At 55.9% G+C, this 22594-nt stretch overlaps 6 protein-coding genes across 6 annotated transcripts; 4 read left to right on the top strand and 2 right to left on the bottom strand.

Moving 5' to 3' along the window:
* The first annotated feature begins 2119 nt into the window (after positions 1–2119).
* B0H64DRAFT_400621 (uncharacterized protein) lies at positions 2120–4069 on the top strand. Its single transcript, XM_062804082.1, has one exon. The coding sequence runs from the start codon at positions 2589–2591 to the stop codon at positions 3858–3860; it is 1272 nt and encodes a 423-aa protein (XP_062657918.1). The 5' UTR covers positions 2120–2588; the 3' UTR covers positions 3861–4069.
* A 961-nt stretch (positions 4070–5030) lies between these two features.
* B0H64DRAFT_400618 (CwfJ C-terminus 1-domain-containing protein-like protein) lies at positions 5031–7579 on the top strand. The gene has a single exon (XM_062804081.1). It carries the CDS (start codon positions 5267–5269, stop codon positions 7466–7468), a length of 2202 nt encoding a protein of 733 aa, XP_062657917.1. The 5' UTR covers positions 5031–5266; the 3' UTR covers positions 7469–7579.
* B0H64DRAFT_400616 (ATP-dependent rRNA helicase RRP3) lies at positions 7580–9423 on the bottom strand. Its single transcript, XM_062804080.1, has 5 exons — positions 9187–9423; positions 8713–9119; positions 8602–8640; positions 7975–8553; positions 7580–7918 (listed from the first exon to the last, which is right to left on the bottom strand). The coding sequence occupies exons 1-5, from the start codon at positions 9382–9384 to the stop codon at positions 7672–7674; spliced, it is 1470 nt and encodes a 489-aa protein (XP_062657916.1). The 5' UTR covers positions 9385–9423; the 3' UTR covers positions 7580–7671.
* Positions 9424–9548: 125 nt separating this feature from the next.
* B0H64DRAFT_400615 (Brix domain-containing protein) lies at positions 9549–11191 on the top strand. The gene is made up of 2 exons (XM_062804079.1): positions 9549–10071; positions 10173–11191. Exons 1-2 carry the CDS (start codon positions 9634–9636, stop codon positions 11094–11096), a joined length of 1362 nt encoding a protein of 453 aa, XP_062657915.1. The 5' UTR covers positions 9549–9633; the 3' UTR covers positions 11097–11191.
* Positions 11192–11281: 90 nt separating this feature from the next.
* On the bottom strand, positions 11282–12236 carry B0H64DRAFT_186050 (uncharacterized protein; the record flags this gene model as incomplete). Its single annotated transcript, XM_062798997.1, has 2 exons — positions 11282–12057; positions 12125–12236. Coding segments are annotated over 2 exons (389 nt in total), but the record flags the coding sequence as incomplete, so codon positions are not given.
* Positions 12237–18196: 5960 nt separating this feature from the next.
* Positions 18197–21188, top strand: B0H64DRAFT_418315 (uncharacterized protein; the record flags this gene model as incomplete). The annotated part of the gene is made up of 6 exons (XM_062805310.1): positions 18197–18496; positions 18568–18608; positions 18663–18838; positions 19565–19607; positions 19692–20919; positions 20997–21188. 6 exons carry the CDS (start codon positions 18197–18199, stop codon positions 21186–21188), a joined length of 1980 nt encoding a protein of 659 aa, XP_062657913.1.
* Between the last annotated feature and the right edge of the window lie 1406 nt (positions 21189–22594).

Raw genomic sequence — 22594 nt, 5'->3', positions numbered from 1 at the left:
CATAACCTAACCGCTCTTCACAATGTTATCTCAGCGTAACCAGATCCCTCTTGGGGAGATCCCGTGTCACCCGATTCGGCGACCTTTCTCCGACGAATTCGGACAAGTAATCTACTCCACGTAATGCCCAGTTCCTCCAGGCACATTTTTAGGCCCTTTGCAGTCCGTTAAGGAACCCTACGGAACTTACTCCGTAGTTCCTCCAGACACAGTACAGAAGATTCGTGCCGAGCTCCAGGCCATGCTGAGACTCCGGACAGCCATTCACGCCGACCTCTAGGCCATCCTAAGACCCCTCCGGCGGCGGATAGAACGACAGATTGGCATGGTTAACTGAATTGGCTCGCCCTGGAGCATGACTGTAGGATAGTAATACAAAGAAACGTATATTTCTTTCTGCTTCTCTTCTTTACGTGATTCTAGCTGGCGTCACCGAGCCTCTCATCTCATGTTGGTCTGAGCAACTGCAGGGCAGAGGGTCCATGTCTGCAGGCCTTAGCGTATACATCAAGTCAATCCCGCTCCTCAGCGAGCAGGGCATGTCCGTCCTGGGCACCCGCAGCCGCATGAATGCGCTGCGAAACGGCCGAGGTCTGGCCGCTCGGCATGCGCGGCGTCGGCCGGATGTCCACGTCCTACCGCCATAGCCGGCTACCCAGGTGAGGAGCTGTGGGAGAACCTTGAAAAGAGGGGCTGCCATCACCTTTCTGTATAACCGCGCGAGTCCATTCTTCACTACGGTCTCTCTGCCACATACTGTATGTGTCTCCGGCTCTTCGTATCTATTCAAAGTGGACTTATGCGAAATCTATTAGACTGAATATAGCAGCTTTCTTCAACCTTAGTATTGATATGGGAATCAGACGTGAAAACTATCTAGCAAAGGGCTTCTACCTATAACTCATCCTCTTCTTCCTCCTCTTCCTCCCGCTCGATGGAGGAGAGATCCGACCTTGTTCTTGATTCGACCGGGAGGGGATTCGACTGCGTCGAAGCGGCCCCATCTTCCTCGGCCCTGTCTATAGGTGTTGATTGGACCGGGGGAACTAGGGCATTGAGGGGATGCGACTGCATTGAAGTAACTCGACTGTCCCAAAGCACAGCATCTCCCTTCCTCGCGGCAATCCTGTTGTGTTTATCTCGCAAATCTGACGAGTCAGAGAGTGTGCTAGACGACGTGGGCTCCTCGGCAGTATGAGCCTGCCTAAGCCTCTTCGAGGCTAGCTCTCCAGATCTCTTGTCGAATTGCGGATAGGTTGGACTCCTCGAGCGAGTGTTTTCCTAGTTATTGTATCAGCTCGGGCTTTTGCTTGTTCATACCCCGAATAGGTGGTATAGCTGGACGGAAAGTGCAGCGGGCCGCCCTGGGCGGATGAGGTGGAGTGGAAGTATTAGGAGTGCGGCGAGATTCTCGATCTGGTATTGCTGTAGTAGCCTAGTAGGCTGTAACCGGCTTGGTGGCATTGGTATAGGCGTTAGGATATTATGGATGCCTTGAACTCAGGTGTCATCCCAGTTTACTATTAGTGGTTTCACAATAGGTGGTTTCACCACGAAAATAGAACGGGTAGCTTCGTAACTAAAACTAGAAGCGTAACTGTTGTTATACCGTTGTAGTGAGTTGAGAAGTATATTATGAGTAGGAAGAACAACGAGAAGGTGAAGAGGAAGGGAGTTCTGGGGTTTGGAGAGAGAGGAGAGAGGCTATAACCGTATAAGCGAGACAAGGCCAACAAGGCCAGCAAGGCAAGTACCGAGGCTCGAGGGTCGGGTACAGTTGGTTCGCGTTTCTGAGCCGGGAACGGGACCCTGGCGCCGAAAATGTACCGATATCGCGAATATGCGAGGTGCGAGCTGAGGGACTTAATGGTATGTGAATGAAGGAGAATACGAGGCGATACCTTCCGGCCTCCGTCGCCGGCGCCGTTTGCCGTTCCAGGTTGTTCCCGTGCCGGCCCCACTCCTAGAACGCGAATGGGTTCTCGGCCGTTAAGACTTCGGGTAACAAGCTGGCCCGTGCTTGCTGAGTCATCAATTACAGTTGTGCGATGATTGTCGACAGTGCGAAAGTCAAGACTGCGTTTCCTCACCACATTTTAAGTTTTCCTCGAGTTCCATCGGTCGAGAGAGGGGACAAAGTACATAAGCACGTGATAAGGTACAGAGTAAACCAGACCGACGGTCTCACGTCATCCCGCCCCCCCCGGACAAAGCCTGGGCTTGGTGCATGGTTGATTGTTCTTGTCCTTGGCGACTCAGCCCTTGTTGCGCGGCTGGTGACGGTTCCGAGCAACGACCAACGGCCACCAAAGGCTCAGCCATGCCGTCCATTTTACCCCCCAGCTGCGCCCCCGATAAAGATCTCTGTCTTCCCCTGTCCTTCTCTCCCGATTCCTTTCAGATCATTGTTGACCGTGCATCGCTGTATGTAATATCCGACAGATCGTGATTAATCCTTCGACATACTACAAGTACATACCTCGACCATTGTCAATATCGTCAACGCGCGTCAACTCGCCCCGCATCATCGCACACCTGGGCAGGTCCCCGCCCGCGCTGACTCGCGCTCCCCAGCATCAACCATCATCATGCTGCGAAAAAAAGACACATTCACCGTGATCACCCCCATCCCGGGCTTTATCCCACGCCAGCTAGCTATCGATATCCTCCACTCGCACTCCGAGGTCATCACACTGAACCCGCTCGTCATCGGACACAAGCCCATTCCAGCGCCACACAATGCCGAAACGGACGAGTACTACTCTACCTGGTATGAAATTACGGAGCGCATCCAACTCGTCCCCGGGATCGGGAAGATGGGCTCCTCGACTATCCAGTTTAACGGCTGCTTCCATGACATGCCGTGGGGCCTGCAGACTCACATCTATGCGCCTATGAACGTCGACCTCCGAAACAAGTACCGCATTGCCGGCAACCAGTCTGGTGTGGAGGCACCTGAAATCCCGGAGATCGGTCTGAAGGGGCTCGGCGCGCCGTCGGACGGCCTGTACCTGAGGGAAGACATCGAAATCAAGTGCAATCTCACAGTTCTCAGCTTTGTCAAGTCACAGTTGAGGAAGGCCGGTGGTGAGATGGTTAAGCGCATCATCAAGAAGGCAGAGCTGCTGGATGCTGGTGTGCTTCAGGCAATGATCGAGGACGGAAAGCTCAGGACGATCAACCCGGCCGACCGAAGCCACCAGGCCAGATCACCACTGCCGTCTCCGACGAGCCTCCGGTATTCGCCATCTGTCAGCGGTTCGCCCCCGTTGGGGTCACCGCCCGTGCCGTACCAAGTTCCCCGAGTGCAATCGTCATATGCAGGATACCAGCGGCCTAGCACCTCTGGTTCGCAGGGCGGCCCCGCGTACGGGACGCAAGAGGGTGCCCAGGAGCTGCCAGCCGCCCAGACAAGCCCGCCAGCACAAGCTCCCATCGAAATGCCCGGCGACTTTTATTATACGTCCCCCAATTTCCAATCGGACCGGCAGTCGCCGCCCCAGGCGTTCCGACAATCGCCCCCCCAGAGCAACCGGGAGTCCTTCGTCGACCCACGCCAACCGTCCAACGCAAGCCCGAACCCATCGGTGGGCGGACAGTGGACGACACCGGGTTCACGGCCCACCTCGACGTCCTCAGGTGCTCCGTCCCCCGGCCTGGAAAGCAAAGGTTTTCCGGCGCCGCTTGCCCCACACAAAGAGACTGCCGAGGAGCACCAGGACAATAATAAGAACGCGCCTACCCTTACGCCACAGCCCCCCCAATACGTCCCATACAACCCGGCCGACTACGCGAAGAGGCCGCCAGGGCAACCGCAGTACGGGCATGGGGGGTCGGATCCGAGGTATAGTTATACGTGATGAATGCTTGGCAAATTGTACACAAAGGATATGGAATCGCATGATGGCTTATACCCAGGGGTTCGGTTTTGCTCTTTTTTGGCTATGGGCGGGGCGTTCGGCGTCAAAAATTATACGTTGCAAATGGCAGATCTCGGGCGCTAATTTTCAAGAGCGAACAATTTGATCCCATGGTATACCCCAGATTATATACGTCTCGTTCATCTCTAGTTGCTGATGTCTACGCTACTTGTGTCGCGAACATGCCCTACGTTGACTCAAAGCGGGATGACATACCCGAAAGCCAGGGGTCAGCGGCACAGCGGCCTCGCAGGCTCACCTTTTCATCCTTTTCCGGCAGTGAAGTTCCCGAGGTTACAGGCCCAGTCAAACAGCCCTGTGGCCGACATAGGCATCACCGGCTGCCGGTTATAACCGCGGGGAGACACGAACATTGGCAAAGATCTCGAACTTTACGCTCGGGGGCGGTTGGCCAACAAGAGACCTGAAACCTACAAAAGAATTGCCCCAAGTTGGGATTCTGACTCTTGACCTCGCGCAGTGAGGAGTGCTTTGTTGGCCAGCCTGACACCACGTGCCGTGTTTCTTTCAGCTGGGGCTGACAATGAGCATTCGAGTTCTCGCCTGGAGCAATAATGATTGTTGGGAATACTTCTTCGAAGTGGCGATCTTATTCCTGTGTACCCAAGTAGATATTCGGCGGAGACAACTCGCGTATTTTAGAGTCCCACACAGCTACACAGTAAAGGCGCGAGGACAACTGCCGCTGGCTGAGCCACATTGCCCCTCACGATAGCCGCTGAGCGTGCAGAGGGAGGATTAAGGGTGACGTATCGATTTGGAACTGTGTGACGTTACTGTTGAGGCCTAGAATTAACCCAGCGGTTATGTTTCTTTTTCGAGTTCAGACGACCAAGACGAAAATAGGAACCTCGACAAGGTACAAGCCAGGAGACAAAGCCCAGCCTGCGGGCGAGTGGCGTTTCGAAGATTGGCCGGGGCACACAGTGTGCAGTTACTGTGCTAACGCGTGGGTCGAGTTGGACACCGACTGCTGGAGCTTGGGTTGAAGCAGGGCTTCTGGGAAAAAGGAAGAAAAAAATCCATAACAAAAATATCAATTACTTCAATGGCGCGAGAGTTCCCATGGGGGGCCTGCTGCATCTCCTTTCAGGTGCGAGTCGCCAGAAGACTGATAAATTTAAGAAGGAGCGGGCGGAAGTGGGTCACTGACTCGGAGCTTCAAGGGAGCTTCTGCAGAGGGTGGAACTGAGTCGCGCTCGGCGTGCACGTCCCACATCTCGCACTTGGGGCGGCGACGTCACTCGAGCATTTCCATCAAGAGCTGGTCTTGGCATTCAATTGACCTGAAACACGGCGGTTCACGCGAGCCCAACATCGCGATAATGGACGGTCCAGACAGTTTAGAAGCCTTCGAAAAGGCTCTTGCCGCCGAAAAGGCGGAGGAGGAACGAGCCGCGCGGGAAAAAGAAGAACGCCGCGAGCGGAAACACAGACACCACCATCGTCGCGACCGATCCTCAGAGCGCGACCGAACCACCGAGAAACACAGACACCGTGATTCAGATAGGCGAGAGGACCGCAGTGGCCGCAATGGAGACAAAGATAGGCGCAGCCATCACCGATCCCGAGATGACGATTCGGGCGAGGACGGGCACCGTCACAAACGCTCGCGCCACTCCCGCGACGAACCAGAAGAAGAATCCAGGCATCGGCATAGGCACCGGCACAGATCAAGAGAACGTTCGAGGGACAGAGACGATAAAGCGCGCGAAAGGCGGGGGACGAAAGATATGAAGGATCTCAAGCTATCGGACCCCAAGGAGGATCTCCCCATCCCTGACGAAGAGAAGACCCCGGCCGGCGCTACACCTCTTCTTCGAGACTCATGGATGACGGCCCCGTCCGCATTGGATGTCGACTACGTTCATAGGGGGGCGAACCGGAAGAGCCCATCGCCCGTAAGAGAGGAACCGCCGAGGGTGTTGCACAAACGAGAACTGAACCGAGGTCTGGGCGAGGTGCACGCCCCCGAGGAAACCCAGGAAACTGCTACGAGGGAAGTCAACTACAAGTTCGGCGACGAGGGATCGCAATGGAGGATGACGAAGCTGAAGGCGGTGTACACCATTGCGGAACAGACAAGCCGCCCGGTTGATGAGGTTGCCGAGGAGCGATTTGGTAGCCTGCGGGAGTTCGACGATGCCAGGGAGGAGAAAGTCGAGATGGACAGGCGCGGTGTGTACGGTGAAGGCTATGTCGGCAAAGAAAAGCCGAGTGGCGAGCTGTATGAGGAGCGAATGGCCACGACCCGGCGGGAACCAGCACACTCGCCATCTCCGGAACCCGAGCAAGGCGTGGTTGTCGAGGATATGATCCAGCCGGCACCTCCAATGGACCAGTCCTCCCTCAACCGCATGCGCGCTCAGCTTATGAAGGCAAAACTTCGCAATGCCCCCGAAGCGGCCAAGCTCGAAGCAGAGTACAATGCCGCCATGGCCGCCTTCAGCACCGGCGCCGCCTCCAACAACGCCGTCGTACTCGACGCATCCCATAACCGCATGCTGGCCGGTGCCCGCGGCGAAGTCAAAGCGGTCACCACCAAGCGCGGGGTCGAGCGCGGCCAGGTCGAGGCCAACGAAGACATGTCTGTCCAGGACATGCTTCGCGAAGAACGCCGCACGCGCGGGCAGGCCGGAGGGGAAGGGCTCCGCCTCGCCGAGCGCATCGCCAAAGACGCCAAATTCGACAACGACCTCGAGTACCTCGACGAGAACGCCGCCAAGCTAGCCAAGCGCGTCCACAAGACCGACTCCTCCCTCAAGAACATCGCCGTGACCGAATACAAAAAGCTCAACCGCATCCTCGACACCTGCCCGCTCTGCTTCCACGAAGACCGCGCCCCGCCGCAGAACCTCCCCACCGCCCCCGTCATCTCCCTCGCCACCCGCACCTACCTGACCCTCCCCACGGCACCCGAACTCACCGGCGCCGAAGGCGGCGCCGTCATCGCCCCGCTCAGCCACCGGACCAACCTGCTCGAGTGCGACGACGACGAGTGGGAGGAGCTGCGCAACTTCATGAAGAGCCTGACGCGGGCGTACCACGAGCAGGGGCGCGAGGTGCTCTTCTACGAGAACGCGGCGGCGCCGCACCGGCGCCCCCACGCCGCCCTCGTCGCCGTGCCCGTCCCCTACGACCTCGGCGCCACCGCGCCCGCCTTCTTCCGCGAGGCCATGCTCTCCGCCGACGAGGAGTGGACGCAGCACCGCAAGATCCTCGACACGGGGAAGCGCGCCCGCGAAGGGTTGGGCAAGCTGGCGTTCCGCCGCACGCTGGCGCGCGAGATGCCGTACTTTCATGTGTGGTTTGATCTGGATGGGGGGTTGGGGCATATTGTGGAGGATGCGGAGCGGTGGCCCAAGGGGGATCTGTTCGCGCGTGAGATCATCGGTGGTATGTTGGACTGCGAGCCGGATGTGATTAAGCGGCAGGGGCGCTGGTCGAGGCATGATGACCGGGTGGAGGGGTTTAAGAAGAGGTGGCGGAAGTTTGACTGGACGAGGGTGCTTACTGAGGCCGAGTAGTGAATGATCGGAGGGCTGTCTGGTTGGTTCATCAAAAGGGAAACAAAGGAGTTTAAGCACTGGTTTTTTGCGAGCCTTCAAACGCTAAATAATTGATACATGATGATATCTTGGACGCCATATCACTGCCTAACTCCGTGAACCAATTTACAAACTCAACTTTTCCGATCAGACTTCCACAACTCCGGCTCGCTGTTTGTTACTTAACCCTCCTCAGCATCCATATGATCCCGATTCGACCCAGGTGGCCCTCTCTTCCGCCCCTTCCCGCCCTTCAAGACCGAACCCTTCTTCCCACGATCGTCCATCAGCGCCTTGATCTCAATCTTTGCTATCCGCTGCGCCTCTTCCACACGTGGCTTGAACACCATGACGTCGTCCTTTTCCAAGGGATACTCCTTGAGCTTAGTACCCAATGCCGCCTCAATGCGCAGCCAGAGCTCGAGGTCACTTGTGACAGTCAGCATCGGCCCAAAGTCTAAGCCTAGAGGTTCGTGCAAACTTACTATTGTGTTATAAAACTGATTGCGTGCCCCGACCTGCCGGCACGCGCCGTACGGCCCACGCGATGGACGTATGTCTTGGAGTCCCCTGGCAGGTCTAGGTTGAGGACGCAATCGACGTTGGGAATATCGAGACCGCGGGCGGCAACGTCGGTGGCCACGAGGATGTCGCGGGAACCGGCGCGGAATTTGTTGAGGGCGCCGAGACGCGCCGACTGGGAGAGGCCGCCGTGCAGCGGGATGGCGCCCATGCCGAGCGTGCGCAGCAGAATGGCGATCCGCTGGGTCTCGATCACGGTGCGGGTGAAGATGATGATGGTTTGGCCCGCGAATTCGTTGCATAGATAGATCAAGTAGGTGTCTTTGTGGGTGTGCGGGACGAATACGTAGTTTTGAACGAGGGTCGAGACGGTCTGGTACTTCGATGACGAAATGCTGACTTTCAGGGGGTCGCGCAAACTGGCGCGCTGCAGGCTCTCGACTTTGCTCGACATAGTGGCGGAGAAAAGGAAGGTTCTCCGTTCTCTAGGGAGGAACTTGAGGATCTTTTCCAGGATTGGGCCGAAGTCCATATCGAGGAGACTGCAGTTGTTAATAGAGTGACCGAGGGGCAGCAGGCGGGATTCTTACCGATCAGCTTCGTCCATAACCAGGTAGCGAAGATTGCGCCTAAGAGTACAGTCAGTAAGTCTGGCCCCATGGCCATAGATCTACAATCCATAAGGTCCACAGCAGACTCACAGGCTAAAACCCTTCGTCTTCTCCAGGTGGTCCAACAGCCGACCGGGAGTCGCAACCACCACGTGCGGCTTCTTTCCCAGCGCAATGGCTTGTTGCACCATATCCAAGCCACCCAAAACCAGAGCACACCGGAGCGAGATTAGAGAGCCCAGCGCCTCAAAGGATTGCGCGATTTGGGCTGCCAGTTCTCTTGTGGGGGCGAGGACGAGGGCGAACAGAGGCTGGGGCTTTTCGAGAAGGGCTTGGAGAATCGGGAGTGCAAATGCCGCCGTTTTACCGCTACCGGTTTCCGCAAGGCCGATAATGTCGCGGTCTTGCAAGGCAAGCGGAATCGATTCTTGCTGGATCGGTGTCGGTTTCTTGTATCCAAGCTGGTCGCAGGCTTCGCAGAGGGCGTCAACGATGCCCTAGTCCTATTGTCAGTCTCCAGGCTCAAATATCGAGTGATGGAGGTTACGTACCAAGTCCTGGAACGTTTTTTGGGGCAGGCTCCTCGCTCCCCTCTCCCGATGCATCGTCTATAGTCTCAGACTCGGCCTCCGAATTTGGCGCCGGGGATGGCTCATTCTGTGTTGCTGCAGGCGGGGGTTTTGTTTTGGGCTTTTGTATCTGAATTGAGGCTTCTTTTATGGCCCCATTTCCCGAAGAGACTTTCCTGCGTTTGGTCGACATGGTGGGCTATGTCAGCTTGTGTGTGAGGTGAAGTCTTTTTGGAGGCTTCAAAGTGAGAGATCGCGATGATGGAGGGAGCGCTGCTCCCAAAATTATGGGCTTATCGGCAGTGGGGCATGCACGATAAGCCCTGCCCCACCGAAATTTTTGCCCGCGTGCAACTGTCCCAGTCAATTGGTCTTTCGGGAGCTGCATCGAGATCAACGGAACTTGCAAGCAACAACACCACCGCCATCATCAGACATCATCATGGCCAAGAGACGCTCAAAAAAGAGAACCCATGCCGGCGCGACAAACCCTGTCACGCCGACAGCGATCAATGGATATGCCAACTCGAGAGATCCGAAGAGCATGGTTATTCGCATAGGCGCAGGCGAAGTTGGAACCAGCATCAGCCAGTTGGCCACCGATGTCCGACGTGTGATGGAACCGGGGACAGCGACGCGTCTGAAGGAGCGGAAAGGCAACAGGTTACGGGATTATGTTACCATGTGCGGGCCTCTCGGGGTCACTCATCTCCTCCTTTTCTCAAGGTCCGAGTCCGGGAACACCAATCTGCGCCTAGCCATTGCGCCGCGCGGCCCTACATTCCACTTCAGGGTCGAGAAGTATTCCTTGACCAAGGATGTGAAGAGGGCACAAAGGCACCCTAAGGGCGGCGGAAAAGAGTACATCACGCCTCCATTGGTAAGGATCCCGGTTCCAAATCTTCTAGGCACGCCCACTAATCACCCCTTAGCTCGTGATGAACAACTTCAGCAATCCCTCCGCGGACGCAAACTCCAAAGTACCCCCGGCACCTCGAGTCTCTCACCACGACCGCCTTTCAGTCCCTCTTCCCCCCGATCAACCCCCAAACAACACCCCTGAAGTCGATTAGGAGAGTATTGCTCCTGAACCGCGAACAGTCCGACGACGGAACGTTTATCGTGAACTTCCGGCACTACGCCATCACAACAAAATCAGTTGGCCTCTCGAGGCCATTAAGACGGCTGAACGCCGCTGAGAAGATGCTGAAGTCCAAGAAGGGGAAGAAGGGCGGTCTCCCAAACCTCGGGAAGCTGAAGGATATCTCAGAGTTCATGATTGGTGGCGAAGACGGCGAGGGATACATGACGGATGGCACCAGCGGAAGCGAAGCCGACACGGATGCCGAGGTCGAGATTTTGGAGACAGCTGCGAAGAGGGTTCATAGCGGCAAGACCAGGGCTACCGAGCAGGACAGCGACGATGACGAGGAGGGCGCTAACGACAACGTCGAGCGGCGCGCCGTGAAGCTGGTTGAGCTGGGGCCTCGGATGCGGCTGCGCATGACAAAGGTTGAGGAGGGTATTTGCTCGGGCAAGGTCATGTGGCACGAGTATGTCCACAAGTCGAAGGAGGAGATCAAGGAGCTGGAAAAGAGGTGGGAGCAGCGCAAGAGAGAGAAGGAGGCTCGCAAGAAGCAGCAGAAAGAGAACGTCGAGAAAAAGCGCAAGGAGAAAGCTGGAAACAAAAAGGCCGGCGGAGGCGGGGATAAGGATGATGATGAAATGGATGTGGATGAGTACGACAGCGACCTGTACGGCGAAGACGATTTTGACAGCGAGGGGCTAGAGGGCGATGCTGAAGGGCAGGTCAATGCCGAAATGGAGGAGAATGGCGAGTGGGAGGACGAGGAACAAGAGATTGCTCAAGGGAGGAGCTCAAAAAGGAAATCGCTCAAGAGGTAGTTGCAGCTAATTTGTCGTCATTTCCTCGCCAGCATGGCTCTTAAACTCAGTGGTGTTCACGCGTCCCTTGCACGAAATTCGAAAAGTACACGCAAGTAGATAAAGAGGCATGCATATTTGGATATCTGGGATACCAATGGTATTACCAGTCCTCAAACTTAGGTCTTTCTGATCATGTAGTAATTTTTCCGGTGAGCATATTTGAGTCTGATACAGAACATGCTTTTCGCCGAGTTCTTCAACCAGGTGCAATAGGGGTTAACTCCCGACTTGAAATTGATCCGGCCACTCGGCTCAACTCAAATCCAAAGCCCGCAGTCAAAATATGGAAATGGGATGTATCGTATTTGCAGTGCAAAACTGGAGACGAGATGCGACCTTCCCAAACAAGACCCATTTTACCAAGCTCCAACCCCGAAAATGACTTCACCGATTCCACATTCACATGCAAAACCAGCCCCGGCTCCATCGAAGATCCATCCAAGCCCTTCCGTGCCATCCCGAACCCAGATGCCGCGCCCCGAGACCATAGCCGAACGCCATCCCGAAAAGAAATGCCCCGGATATCACCCACCCCCGAAAACGCCATGCAAGCCATGCAAGCCATGCAAGCTATGCAAAAAAGAACAACCGAAAACCGCCCGCCCAGTGCCGGAAAAACCGAGCTAGCCCATCCATCATCCACTAACCCCGCCGCTGCGCCTCATAAACCGCCAGCGCCCTCTCCAGCTCGGCCAAGCTCCCGCGGTCGCCATACGCGTCCTCCATCGCCGCCTCCTGCTGGCGTCGCCGCCCAGTCTCGGCCCGCTCTTCCGAGGCAGACGTGGTGCTGGTGGTGGTGCTGGTGGTGGAGGAGGAGGCGGGTGAGTGTACGAATACCCCCTGCTGCTGTGGGCCCTGGGCGTCGCGGTAGCGCGAGACGGCGTAGCCTGCTGTGACGGCTGCTGCGAGGGGCGGGAGCCTGGGGGGGTGGGTGTTAGTTGGGACTTCTTGGTGCGTGGGTGGGTGGGTGGGTGTGGGTTAAATACCATTTCAGGCCCTTTCCGCCGCCGCGGGAGGCGTTGTGCAGGTAGGGGAGGTAGGGCGGGTGGACGCGGGCGGAGGTGGTGAGGAGTCTTGTTGGCGGTTGGCGGTTCATTTTGGTGGTGGTGGTGGTGGTGGAGGTATTGTTTATTGTTGCTCGTTGAAAGGTGTGAGAGGTCCTTTTGAGTCCGTCCGGGTTGAAATGAACTGTAAATTGAAGTCGAATATCTAGCTCATGGAGGGAGTGGACGGTTACGTCGGGCGAGTCTGGAAGGAGAAGAGGACGGAAGTCGGAGGATGGAGGGGTGCTAAACGTGTTCCTTTTAATGAGAGACAGGAACTGCCGCTTAGGCTCTTGAGAGTCAGGCCACAGGTTGGGGGGAATCTCGCTGCATTAAAAGCATGCGGCAGCGACCGGTCGGTCGGCATCTGGTGTGACAGAAGGCCCACAGTGGTGTGTTTTGAGCGCGTGGGAGCGGTGCCATGATCCGCATGTCGAGCCATTCGATGTGGGGGGATTAACCGAGGAAGAGGATGGTGTGCGATGGTGGGGTCCTCCAGCCCGCGGCCCTCCGCTTCCCCGGATATTTTGCGGGGAGCTGAATGGCTGCCTCGGTGCGGGATGGCTCGAATGGGTCGCTTTCAGCGGCGGCCACGTCAGGGACCCTGGTTACGTCAGGTTGATCGGGCACATTTCATACGGCGAGCGGGTCAAACATGCGGGATGTATGCAGAACATTCAAAATGGGGGGAAGGAAGCCAAAGCCCATGCCCGCTCCCCATTGCACATGTGGTACGGAATCCTGTGCACAGTATTCGTAATTACTCTCTTTCAATTTGAACACATTGTTCTCGCCGACAACTATGTGCCAGATCAATAGAGAGAGGCAGGTGTTACGGTCTTCCCGTTCTTAGGTGCATCTTGATGGGTAATTTGCTCAGGCTTTCTACCTCAACAACGGAGTTATTCGTGCATCACCGGCGCAGCTCGATCTCACGTCGCTTACTCGATTTATGCAGCTGATGGCCGATGATAATACTCTAGATGTGATTGACGCATTAAATAGGTTGTGTTACATGCTGCAGCGTGAGGTTGCTTTTGTGCTGAAAGACAGAAAAATGTGAAGTCAGAACATGAGGTAACGGTTGTCATCACTGTGTTTCATTGGCCCCCCCCGTCGGATGCAACCCTTCAGCAATCTGCAGCTTTGGGCGGCAGGCGGGCGGAAGGTGGGAGATGCGGGAAGGGGGGGGTTGTTGCCCTTAAATGGTGCGAAGCTAGAATTAATCCGGTGTTCCACTCAGAGTCGGCTCGGCTCTTGACTCCAACATTCTCCAAGCTTCGCGGCAGTAAAAATACTCGCGCCAAAGGCTTGGCTTCCATTCCAAAAGCACTATTGTTAAATTACCTTAAGTTAACGCCCAATACAACAAAAGAGGTCAAAGAGCTGTTGCGTGTTGACTACAGCATGCAGTGCGTGCTTGTGGTATGGACAGTCCTAACAAGAAGGTTGATCAATGCGAAGACTTGAGTCTGAGTTACTCGAGACATCCTCTCCGAGACTAGTGGGGAAATAAGGTTGAGCTACTCCAGTCAGAGCGACGCAGTATTAAAGCACGATAGGCTGCGAGCTAAGTACATATTACTCTATTCCCTATTTCACAATGGAAACTGAAACCTGACAGACGTGGGTAGAGAGTGCGAGTTCGAGCTGTTCTATTTGCTAATAGGATTGACGATGATGTAAAGTGAAGCCAGAATAGGTCGAAACAGGCACCCCGATGAAGAAAAACAACGACGATGACCCTTTGTTTTAAAGCCCAACCGCGCCTGAGGTATCGAGAGCGGCACAATCCAAAAAGAAATCAGCTCAAACCCTCACCCTCCACCCATACACCAAAGAAGGTACCCCGACCAAGGTACCGAGGGAGAGTCAAGAACGAAAAAGAAGTAATGACAAGAAAGGGAAGTGTTGAAGCGAGCCGCGTCAAGGAGTATTGACCGAGCTATGGAACCCTCTGAGCCTCCGAATATACAAACACACCATCATCCATCCTCCCCTTGAGCCTTCTCAACATGCCTTGCCGATGGGCTGACGTGCCGACCTTCTCTCGTTCATCATTCCATTACCCATCCACCCTGCATAATCATATCGATGGTTTTCGAGCTTAGGTGCGCAGCAGGCGAGCCAGGTACATGGCGAGAGACTCTTCTTTGGGAGGCTCGGGCGTCGGCTCGCGAACCTCTACCGGGGCGCTCCGCTTCCAGCGCTTGTGGTTCTCGAAAGGCCCGCCGGTCGGCCATGGCGGCGCCGGGGCGCCGGTGCCGGTGGGGAAGGGGGGAGCCGGCGCGGTGCCGGTGGGGAAGGGCGGCGCGGCGACGGCTTGCTGGACAGCGGCGGCCGCGGCCAGCGCTGTGATGAGGATGCGGGTCATCTCGGCGGCTTGGGGTGTGCGGCGGAGATGGGGCTGTGTCGGTCTGGTCGGGGACTCAGGACTTGGCTTGGGCGCGCTGGGTGCGATTGTGAAGCTGAAGAGGCCTGCCGACGCAGGAAACGACGGGACAGATGGTGGTTACTTATATAACCGTGGGGCTCCTTATCAAGAAGACACGGATTGTGGTCCTTCCGCATTACTTCTTACCGAAGGAGTGATGCGATCGACGGTGGCACGGTGATGCTTCACTGGACAAGGTGCCCCAGGAGGGTTGATACTACACTGTAAACTGCAGGACGGGCCAGCCTCGGCGCTGTTACTCAATCACATAATTCCCGTCCCCGGTACTTCGTACCAAGTTCGTCCCCAGCGGGCTGTTGGCCATGTTGTTGAATGCTCATCGCAGGCACCATCGAGAATCGTCGACCGAGCAGGTTCATGAGCAGCACTTTAATCTAATCGGAACGGGAGAGAAGCCCGGCCTACAGCGAATAAATTATCAGGAGGATGATCAACGGAGTATTTGGACAGTGCCCGGTTTCGGGGGACGACCTCAGCTTTTCCACCAGACAGAGCATGTGCGATTGGGCAAGGTTCTGGAGTAACCCGGACTGATTGTGAGTGCGCTTCCCGCTGAGCCGCTGCACTCTGATTGCCCCTTTTTTCCATCTTATGGGCATATGTCCCGATTAGACGCCGTGGTTCGCTTGCTTCCTCGAGCCGCTGCGGGTCCGAGAAAGGCGAAACATAAGCTTCGGTGGATTGTCTAGGTCCTTGGCAGTCGCATTTAATTTATCACCCCTTTCCCCTTTTTTCTCGATATCGGTATTTGGCCTGGCGATCGTTGGATCGTCGGGGTCCCTGGTTCCTGGTCTTGCGTCCTTGGCAGGACTTTAGCCTGGCTGAGTGCCGGAGGTTCGCAGGTCGGGTGGAAGCCGGGAGGACGATCCCCGTTGGCCGTTGGGGGCTTGATATGCGCCCAGATGCGCTGCATCGAACAGTGAAGAAATGGAATCGGTGTGAACTCGCCCGAGCAGTGCCGAGCCAGATGGGCATGGGCGGATGCGGCGTGGGCCAGGGGTCGAGATATAAGCACCTTGATTCTGCATTGTCCCCAAGCGAGCCGCCCTCCGTTATCATGTGCATGTTCCCGGAGTGGGTTGTGCGCGGGCGTATCTTCCTGCTACGAACTGCCGCGAGAATTCACGATTGTATTCCAGCTAACTATTCACAGCTTGGCTGTTGACCAAGGAGTGGTAATAATTAACAAATGTGCCCATCTACACAACATATTATCGATGGTGCCTAGTACTGGGAAGCTGGACTCCCAATGCAACACAAGCACGGCTGGGATAAGGGGGTAGTATAGGCAAAATCCCAGTTCTGATATAATATTGGTTGGCTGGACCGATTATCTCGAAGATCTCATGCCATTCCATTCCCCGATGTCGACAGCGGAGTTCGAGGCGTTCGCAGTGCCACTTCATACCACGGAAACATTGTCCATGCTCGTCCGTCCGTGATTGCTTCCACGCAGATCTTGCTCACACTTGCAAGCGAAGTTGGTGCAGGGCGGCTATTGGCGCGGAAACCCCCTCCATCAGTCCACATCGTCGCCCAAACCGAAGCACGCAACCAAGGCAGGGCCGCAGGGGTTGTCCGCCCGGATCGACTCTGCGGACAGACCTATGATTCGCAGCTTTGCTTGATCCGGGAAAATAACCAAGGAGAAATTTATCACGTTTGCTACCTTCGTCTCTGGAGTCCAAAACCTCTGGCTATCATTATTGCTGGAGTCATGAAAATCGGTTATTACTCAAATTAACATCAGTGGTCTCGCCACGGTTTGTTAATTAGGCGAGACATCCAAAACCAGGTACATATTTGTAGTGAACCAATTAACGAAAGCGGCAAGATATCTACGTCGTGCGGGTCAAATTTGCCAGAATGGGATCAAGATGCTCCGTTCGGACTGGCGATGGGAGGAGGAGAGGCGGAAGCGTACATAACGAGCCCCAAGGATAGGTCAGATACAGGAAATCTGGTTGTAGATCCTTAGCTGCTTTTTTTCTGAGTGGAGCGAACATGTCCCTTTTTGGCAGTAAACGCACTACCTTGACCCGTATGTTATATCGTGTTGGTGTCATATGTCCGTGAGCGTTGAGAGCACGGTATTCTAGCAACCATAACACGGCGCCTTTTGGTGCGACGAGTAGTATAGCCGGTAGTACTGCTTAAGTGGTATTGATTATGGCGTGTTGGTACCATTTCCTCCTCGCACGCTCTTCCGTTAGACAAAGAAAGGGGTAAAAGAGGCGCTGGTATGTTATTCCACCACTAGGGACGAGCTCAATGACCAAGATAAACAAGGCCGCGGGATAAGGTCACGCTTATAGCCAGCGCTCAGTCCATTCCTCGCAACTGCCTGCACTGCATTCGTCTCAAGCTCCATTCTCTAGCTCGGGCAATGGTTGGTCTCTAGAGGCCCCTTGGCACCCAGGCCTAACATTAGCAATCTAGATACATACCTACTATCTTCAACCATGGTCCCATTGGTCTGCATGTTACACGACACGGGCTGTCATAAGCGCTTCCTATAGAGTCTCATCCAATGTTAACATTAAAGGTAGGGATGTAGCTTCTATACCAAGAGCAGGTGGGCTGATTCTGACTCGCCGGCGGTGACGTTGCCGCTCCTGATAACATATCGCTAGGTGACGTGGTGACTCGGATGTGGGTTCGCCCGAGGCAGCCCGGTAGATGTTCCCACGTCCGCTCGACTTTGCCTCTGGTCTTTCGTGCACTGGAACCCGGACCTTCTGGTCATGTGGCACAATTCGCCGCCCGCTCTGAACCCGGCGCGTTCTCGGCCTGAACAGTTACCTGTTCCGGGTCAGCGCCACCATAGCCTTGTAATATGGGAATAAAACTCAACCACCTTACATGACGGCATAGATTATTCTCATGTCCGGCCCGGGACGGACTTCACACAACAGCAACAGTGGTATTTTCAGTGTGAGATATTGACGTTAGAGCGCGCGCTGGACGCCGCTGCCGACAACCTATTATTTGATTTTCATATTTTCCGATCTTTAAAACTGCCTATGGGGACGTTGGTTCCACCATGGTACAAAGAAAAGCCGACTTCACAGTCTGGTCTGCTCGTGGCTGCCTTCTTCTTCGGGGCATCGGTAGCTATCGCTGCGGTTGATTCCACAAAGGCCGGCCGCCAGTCGTTGCGCTCATGGCGTCGGAATCAACGAGCAAACGCATACGTAATAATGCTATGGGCGGTCATCTCCATGTGCATTGTTACCTCCGTGTGTAGCTGGCTGTTTCTGGTTGCCGTTATTCCCCCAAGGTGTGTCAACCCGAATTGCGCTGTGCTGCTGCATTCCCCATGTATTGACTGACGGTGTTTGGTTTTAGCATATGGTATTTCGTGGGAATACGTACGTATTAACCCTGGTCACTACTATAGCTTCCGAAGATTTGCTGACATGGCAGCTCACCATAGTTTTTACATGGGTCATCCAGGTACCTCGGTCAACCCTCGCTCCTACAAACAATGGCATGGTTACTGACGGCAACGATAGGTTCAATGCTTGATGCAGATCCTGGCCAACAGACTCTCCCTTATCATGTACAATCCCGTGAAAGAACGGCGACTCAAGCTGGGATTGTTCCTCATAATCGGCCTCATCAACGTCAGCGTCTTCTGCATCTGGGTACCTGCCCGGCTGCAGATCAGCCCGACGTGGATTCACGTCAACCAGATTTGGGACCGGATTGAAAAGGGTATCTTTGCCGTTGTGGACATGGCCATGAACATCTATTTCATGTGGCTCGTCAAGTCCAAGCTGGTGTCAAGCGGACTCACGCAATACAACCTCGTTTACAAGTACAACCTAGTCATGGTTTGCTTGTCCATTTCGCTTGATGTAAGCAGCTTGCGGACCATGTATTGCAGGTATAGAGATTTGGCTCGCTGACGTGATGGCTCTGCTATTAGATCCTCCTTATCGGTCTCATGTCGTTGCCGGACGACGCAGTGTAAGCATGGCTTTGCCCTAATTGCCTTACACAGATGTATTGACACACGATTAGTTACGTTCAAGTCCACCCGCTAGCCTTCCTCACCAAGCTCAGCATCGAGATGAACATGGCGGATCTACTCGGAAAGGTAGTTAAGAGGTCGCACGAAGGGAACGCCTCCCTGCCGACGACAGATACATGGCAACCACCTCTCGAAATGGAGGTGTTTGGTAGGGAATGGCTGGGGAGTGCTAAGGGCTTTAACTTGCCGCCGGGGAGCCGCAGCGGCGGCGGCCAGATGCATGAGCTTAACTTGGACATCCTAGACGGCAAAAATGGAGGGCAGAATATCACCGAAGGGCAAGGGGCTTCCAGCTCAGGGGCACAAGGAAACTTGGAAGAGTCGCAGTTACAGCGGAATGCAGACGGGGAGCTGGCTAGGCCACGGGGAGAGGGCGTGGAGGATGCGGAAAGGAAGGGAAAAGGTACGCCGGGCGTTTAGAAGAGGAATATATTGTGCCTCGGGTTTCTAGGGGCACCCCTCGTCATGCATCATCGCCGTTGTCGTCGTCGGACGATGCAGGCTAGGGTTAGGGTTTAGCCGTCGGCTCGGCTACTTGATATGTTAGGTGCCCCACCTTTCTCAACGTCACTCGATGCTCTGCGCCGCGTGGGGCGAGTGAATGAAGCTTCCTTCCCATCCCATATTATGTTTTTTTAGCATCGCGAGGGTTCCGACATGGACAAAGCGCAAGATTCGGAATTCAAGGGACATACCCGAACAAGGTCGGGCGTAAAAGGCAAGTAGAAGCCCACAAAATCGCAAGGGAGATCGGGATCGTGCTGTTCAACTGCCTGCATTTCGCAACCGTGTGATGATGCAGTGATTGATTGAATAGTTACCCCTGTGAAGCTGCGGATGTCGGTATTTAATTTCAAGATGCAAAGTCGCTAATTCTGTTCTTTTTTTGTAGCAACGCGGCCTCGCTCATCCACCAAAGGGCCTCTCGATGACGAGTGAGTGCCGCGCCTTCCTTTTCCCCAACCCGCAACGCCGGTAACGTGACACATAACCCTGACCGTGATTTCCCAACATGGAAGCGGCCCTCTAGCATCGCCTCTTTCCGCGGACCAAGTTCAGCAAACACTCTCCCTCAGAAATCATCCCAGAAGTCCCGGTCTCGGATCGCCCATGATGCCGCGTTCCCCAGCCCACTCACCAGCCCCCGGCAAGCGAGTTGCTGTCGGCGGTGCACCCCCCTCGAAACAAGGTCCAAAGGACTTTTCGTATCTTTTGCGCCCGGAGATTTACCACCCACTCACTCCGCTCAACATCCCCCCGCCTTTCCGTAACCCACCTAACCCCCCGGCTCCGGACACGCCCATCCCGGACCTCCTCTCACAGGGCTACTTCCGCGCGGCCGCCATCGCCGCCACGCAGACCCTCACCAGCGGCACACTCGACCCGACCGACCATACGCGCATCTTCGACCTGCTCTATACCCGCCTCGCCTGCCTCACCCTGATCGACGCCACCGCGCTCGCCGCGCAGGAGGTGAAAGCCCTCGGCGACCTGCACTCAGCCTTCTACTACACCTCCCCTGCTACACAGCAGCAGCAGCAGCAGCAGCAACAACAACCCGGCACCCCCATCACCCCCGGCCTCCAACCCCAAGACGACCCCACCAACCCCAACCCCACCCCCAACAGTAACCCCAGCAGCGCACCAACACCAACGCACGTCGTCCCCTGGCCACTACGCCTCCTCGCCGTGCGCCTGCAAGCGCTCGGCTTCGGCGACCCGCGGCGCGCCGTCATGAGCTACTACGAGCTGGCGCGCGAGGCGCGCGCCCGCGTGGCCGCCGCCCGCGCCGCGCACGACCATTCCGCCGCCGAGGCCTGGAAGCACCGCCTGGCCGACCTCGGCGTGCGCGTCGCGGGCGCGCTGGTCGAGATGGATGACCTGGCCGGGGCCGCGGCGCATTTGGGGACGTTGGGGGGGGAGGGGGTTGGGGGTGGTGGTGGTGGTGACGGCCTTGGTGGTGGTGGTGCGGTTGGTGGTGGTGGGTGGGGGATGGTGCGGGTTAGGCGGGCGTTGTTGTGGTTGCATCTGGGCGATGTGGATGCCGCGAGGGCTTGTTGTGTTGGTGAGGGGACTGGGGACGGTGGAGGGGTTGAGGAGCGAGTGGTGACGTCGTTGTGTGATATGGCGGATGGGGAGTATGAGGCTGCCCTGGGAAAGTGGGCCCAGTTGAAGGAGCTAGTCGATGATGAGATGGTGGGCGTGAACATGGCGGTTTGCCTACTGTATGTGGGAAAGATGCATGAGGTAAGTGTGGTGTTTCTGTGTTGTTCGGCTTTGTTTGGGCACGGCATTTCATACGGCAGACTGCTGACATCTAATAGGGACGCGCATTGCTGGAACAGCTCGTGGATTCCGGTCGGGCTTCACATACGCTGCTTTTCAACTTGTCCACCATGTATGAGCTCTGTACAGACAGGTCACGGGCGCTCAAGGTAGGGTTGTCAGAGAAAGTGGCCGTCATGACTGATCGAACGGAAGGCTGGGAGAAAAACAATGCGGATTTCAAGCTGTGAATGCGGTAAGGCTGGAATCGATGAGATCATGAAGGAGAATACATAGTCGAGTTGCTTGTGCGCCGCCTCGTTATATTTAACCCACAATGTCGTCACTCTCTCGCCCCTATCCTTCACCCCTTCATCATCAGACTTTTCTCCCCCAGTAGTTCGCTTTTGCCTAACCATTACTATTCGCACACACACGCAAGCTTAGTAGCGAGAGGAAGACTAACACATCGTTATCTCTTACGGGCGCACTTCCGGGGCTTTTTAAGCTACCTACGCTACCTTGTTTCCCTGTCGTCCCCTTCTCTCCGCCAGGGATAGCGTTACACGACGCAACATACAACATCAACTTGTGTTGTTCTACAAGGTGTATTTATCGTCCTGCCCACTGATTACAATCCCGTCTCACTTCAGCATCCCTCTCAACTTCGGCATTGTTACCATCCCAAGTCTATATCTATCTTAGAGCTACCCTCTCTGCCCTACCGCCCCAGTACCTTCACATCGGCTGACCCGGTCGATAAGATGGCCTACTCGCTGCGATCCCTCAACCACCAACCCACACAGACACCGCCGCCGCCGCCGCCTTCACCCCCCCATGGTAGGCCCCTCACTTTCCTGGACTTGCCGCGAAGCATCCGGGACCGTGTCTACCATTCCGTTCTCCACGACAGCGCGCCACAATCACCAGACCCCATCGAAGACCAAGATACGCCGCCGCACGTCCCCGTCGCTGAATTCGGTCTCCTGTGCGCGTCCTGCCAAGTCTACGAAGAGGCGTCTGAAGTCCTTTACCGCACTGTCCACCTGGGTTCGGATGCCCGCCTCGCCCGAAGCTTCTTGGACTTTATGGGTCCCTCTCGGCGGCGGCAAATCCGCAACCTCACCGTGTTCTACAAATGTCACGGCAGCTGCGAGCTGATGCGGACCAGCCACAACTGGATCCCCGTCTTTAACCTGCTGTGGGAGTCGTGGGCATGCGTGCATCAGGTGGACATCCACTTCGCCCCCTTGGAGGCGTCTGTTGACCGGGACGGTGCCGTCACGGCGAGGAAGAGGTGCTTGTTTGAGTGGGACGAGACGGCCGATCGCTTCTGGCGGGGATTGGGTGCATTTACGACGGCTCGCGAGATTCGGTTTTTGAATCCCGTTCCCGAGTACTTTGTCCAGCAGCAAGCCTGGGAGCTCGGGTGGCGAGTGGAAGGCCACACAATCGACGATCATCATGCGGCTAGGGCACTTCCCCTTGGTCCCTTCGTTGGCAAACTGGTCAACCCAACCTACCCCGAGGAGGCGAACTGGGTCCACGAAAGGAACCAGCTGGCTGACCAAGGGCTCGACATTGCCGACAAGCCCCCAAGCAGCCAACGGAAAGCAACCCAGACCGTTGTCGGCGACACCGCGCCGAAGTTACACTT

This window comes from Chaetomium fimeti (assembly GCF_033439085.1).
Source record: "Chaetomium fimeti strain CBS 168.71 chromosome Unknown B0H64scaffold_5, whole genome shotgun sequence".
Classification (NCBI taxonomy): domain Eukaryota; kingdom Fungi; phylum Ascomycota; class Sordariomycetes; order Sordariales; family Chaetomiaceae; genus Chaetomium; species Chaetomium fimeti.
Note: the sequence above shows the minus strand (reverse complement) of the source record. Positions and strands in the feature narration are given on the sequence as shown.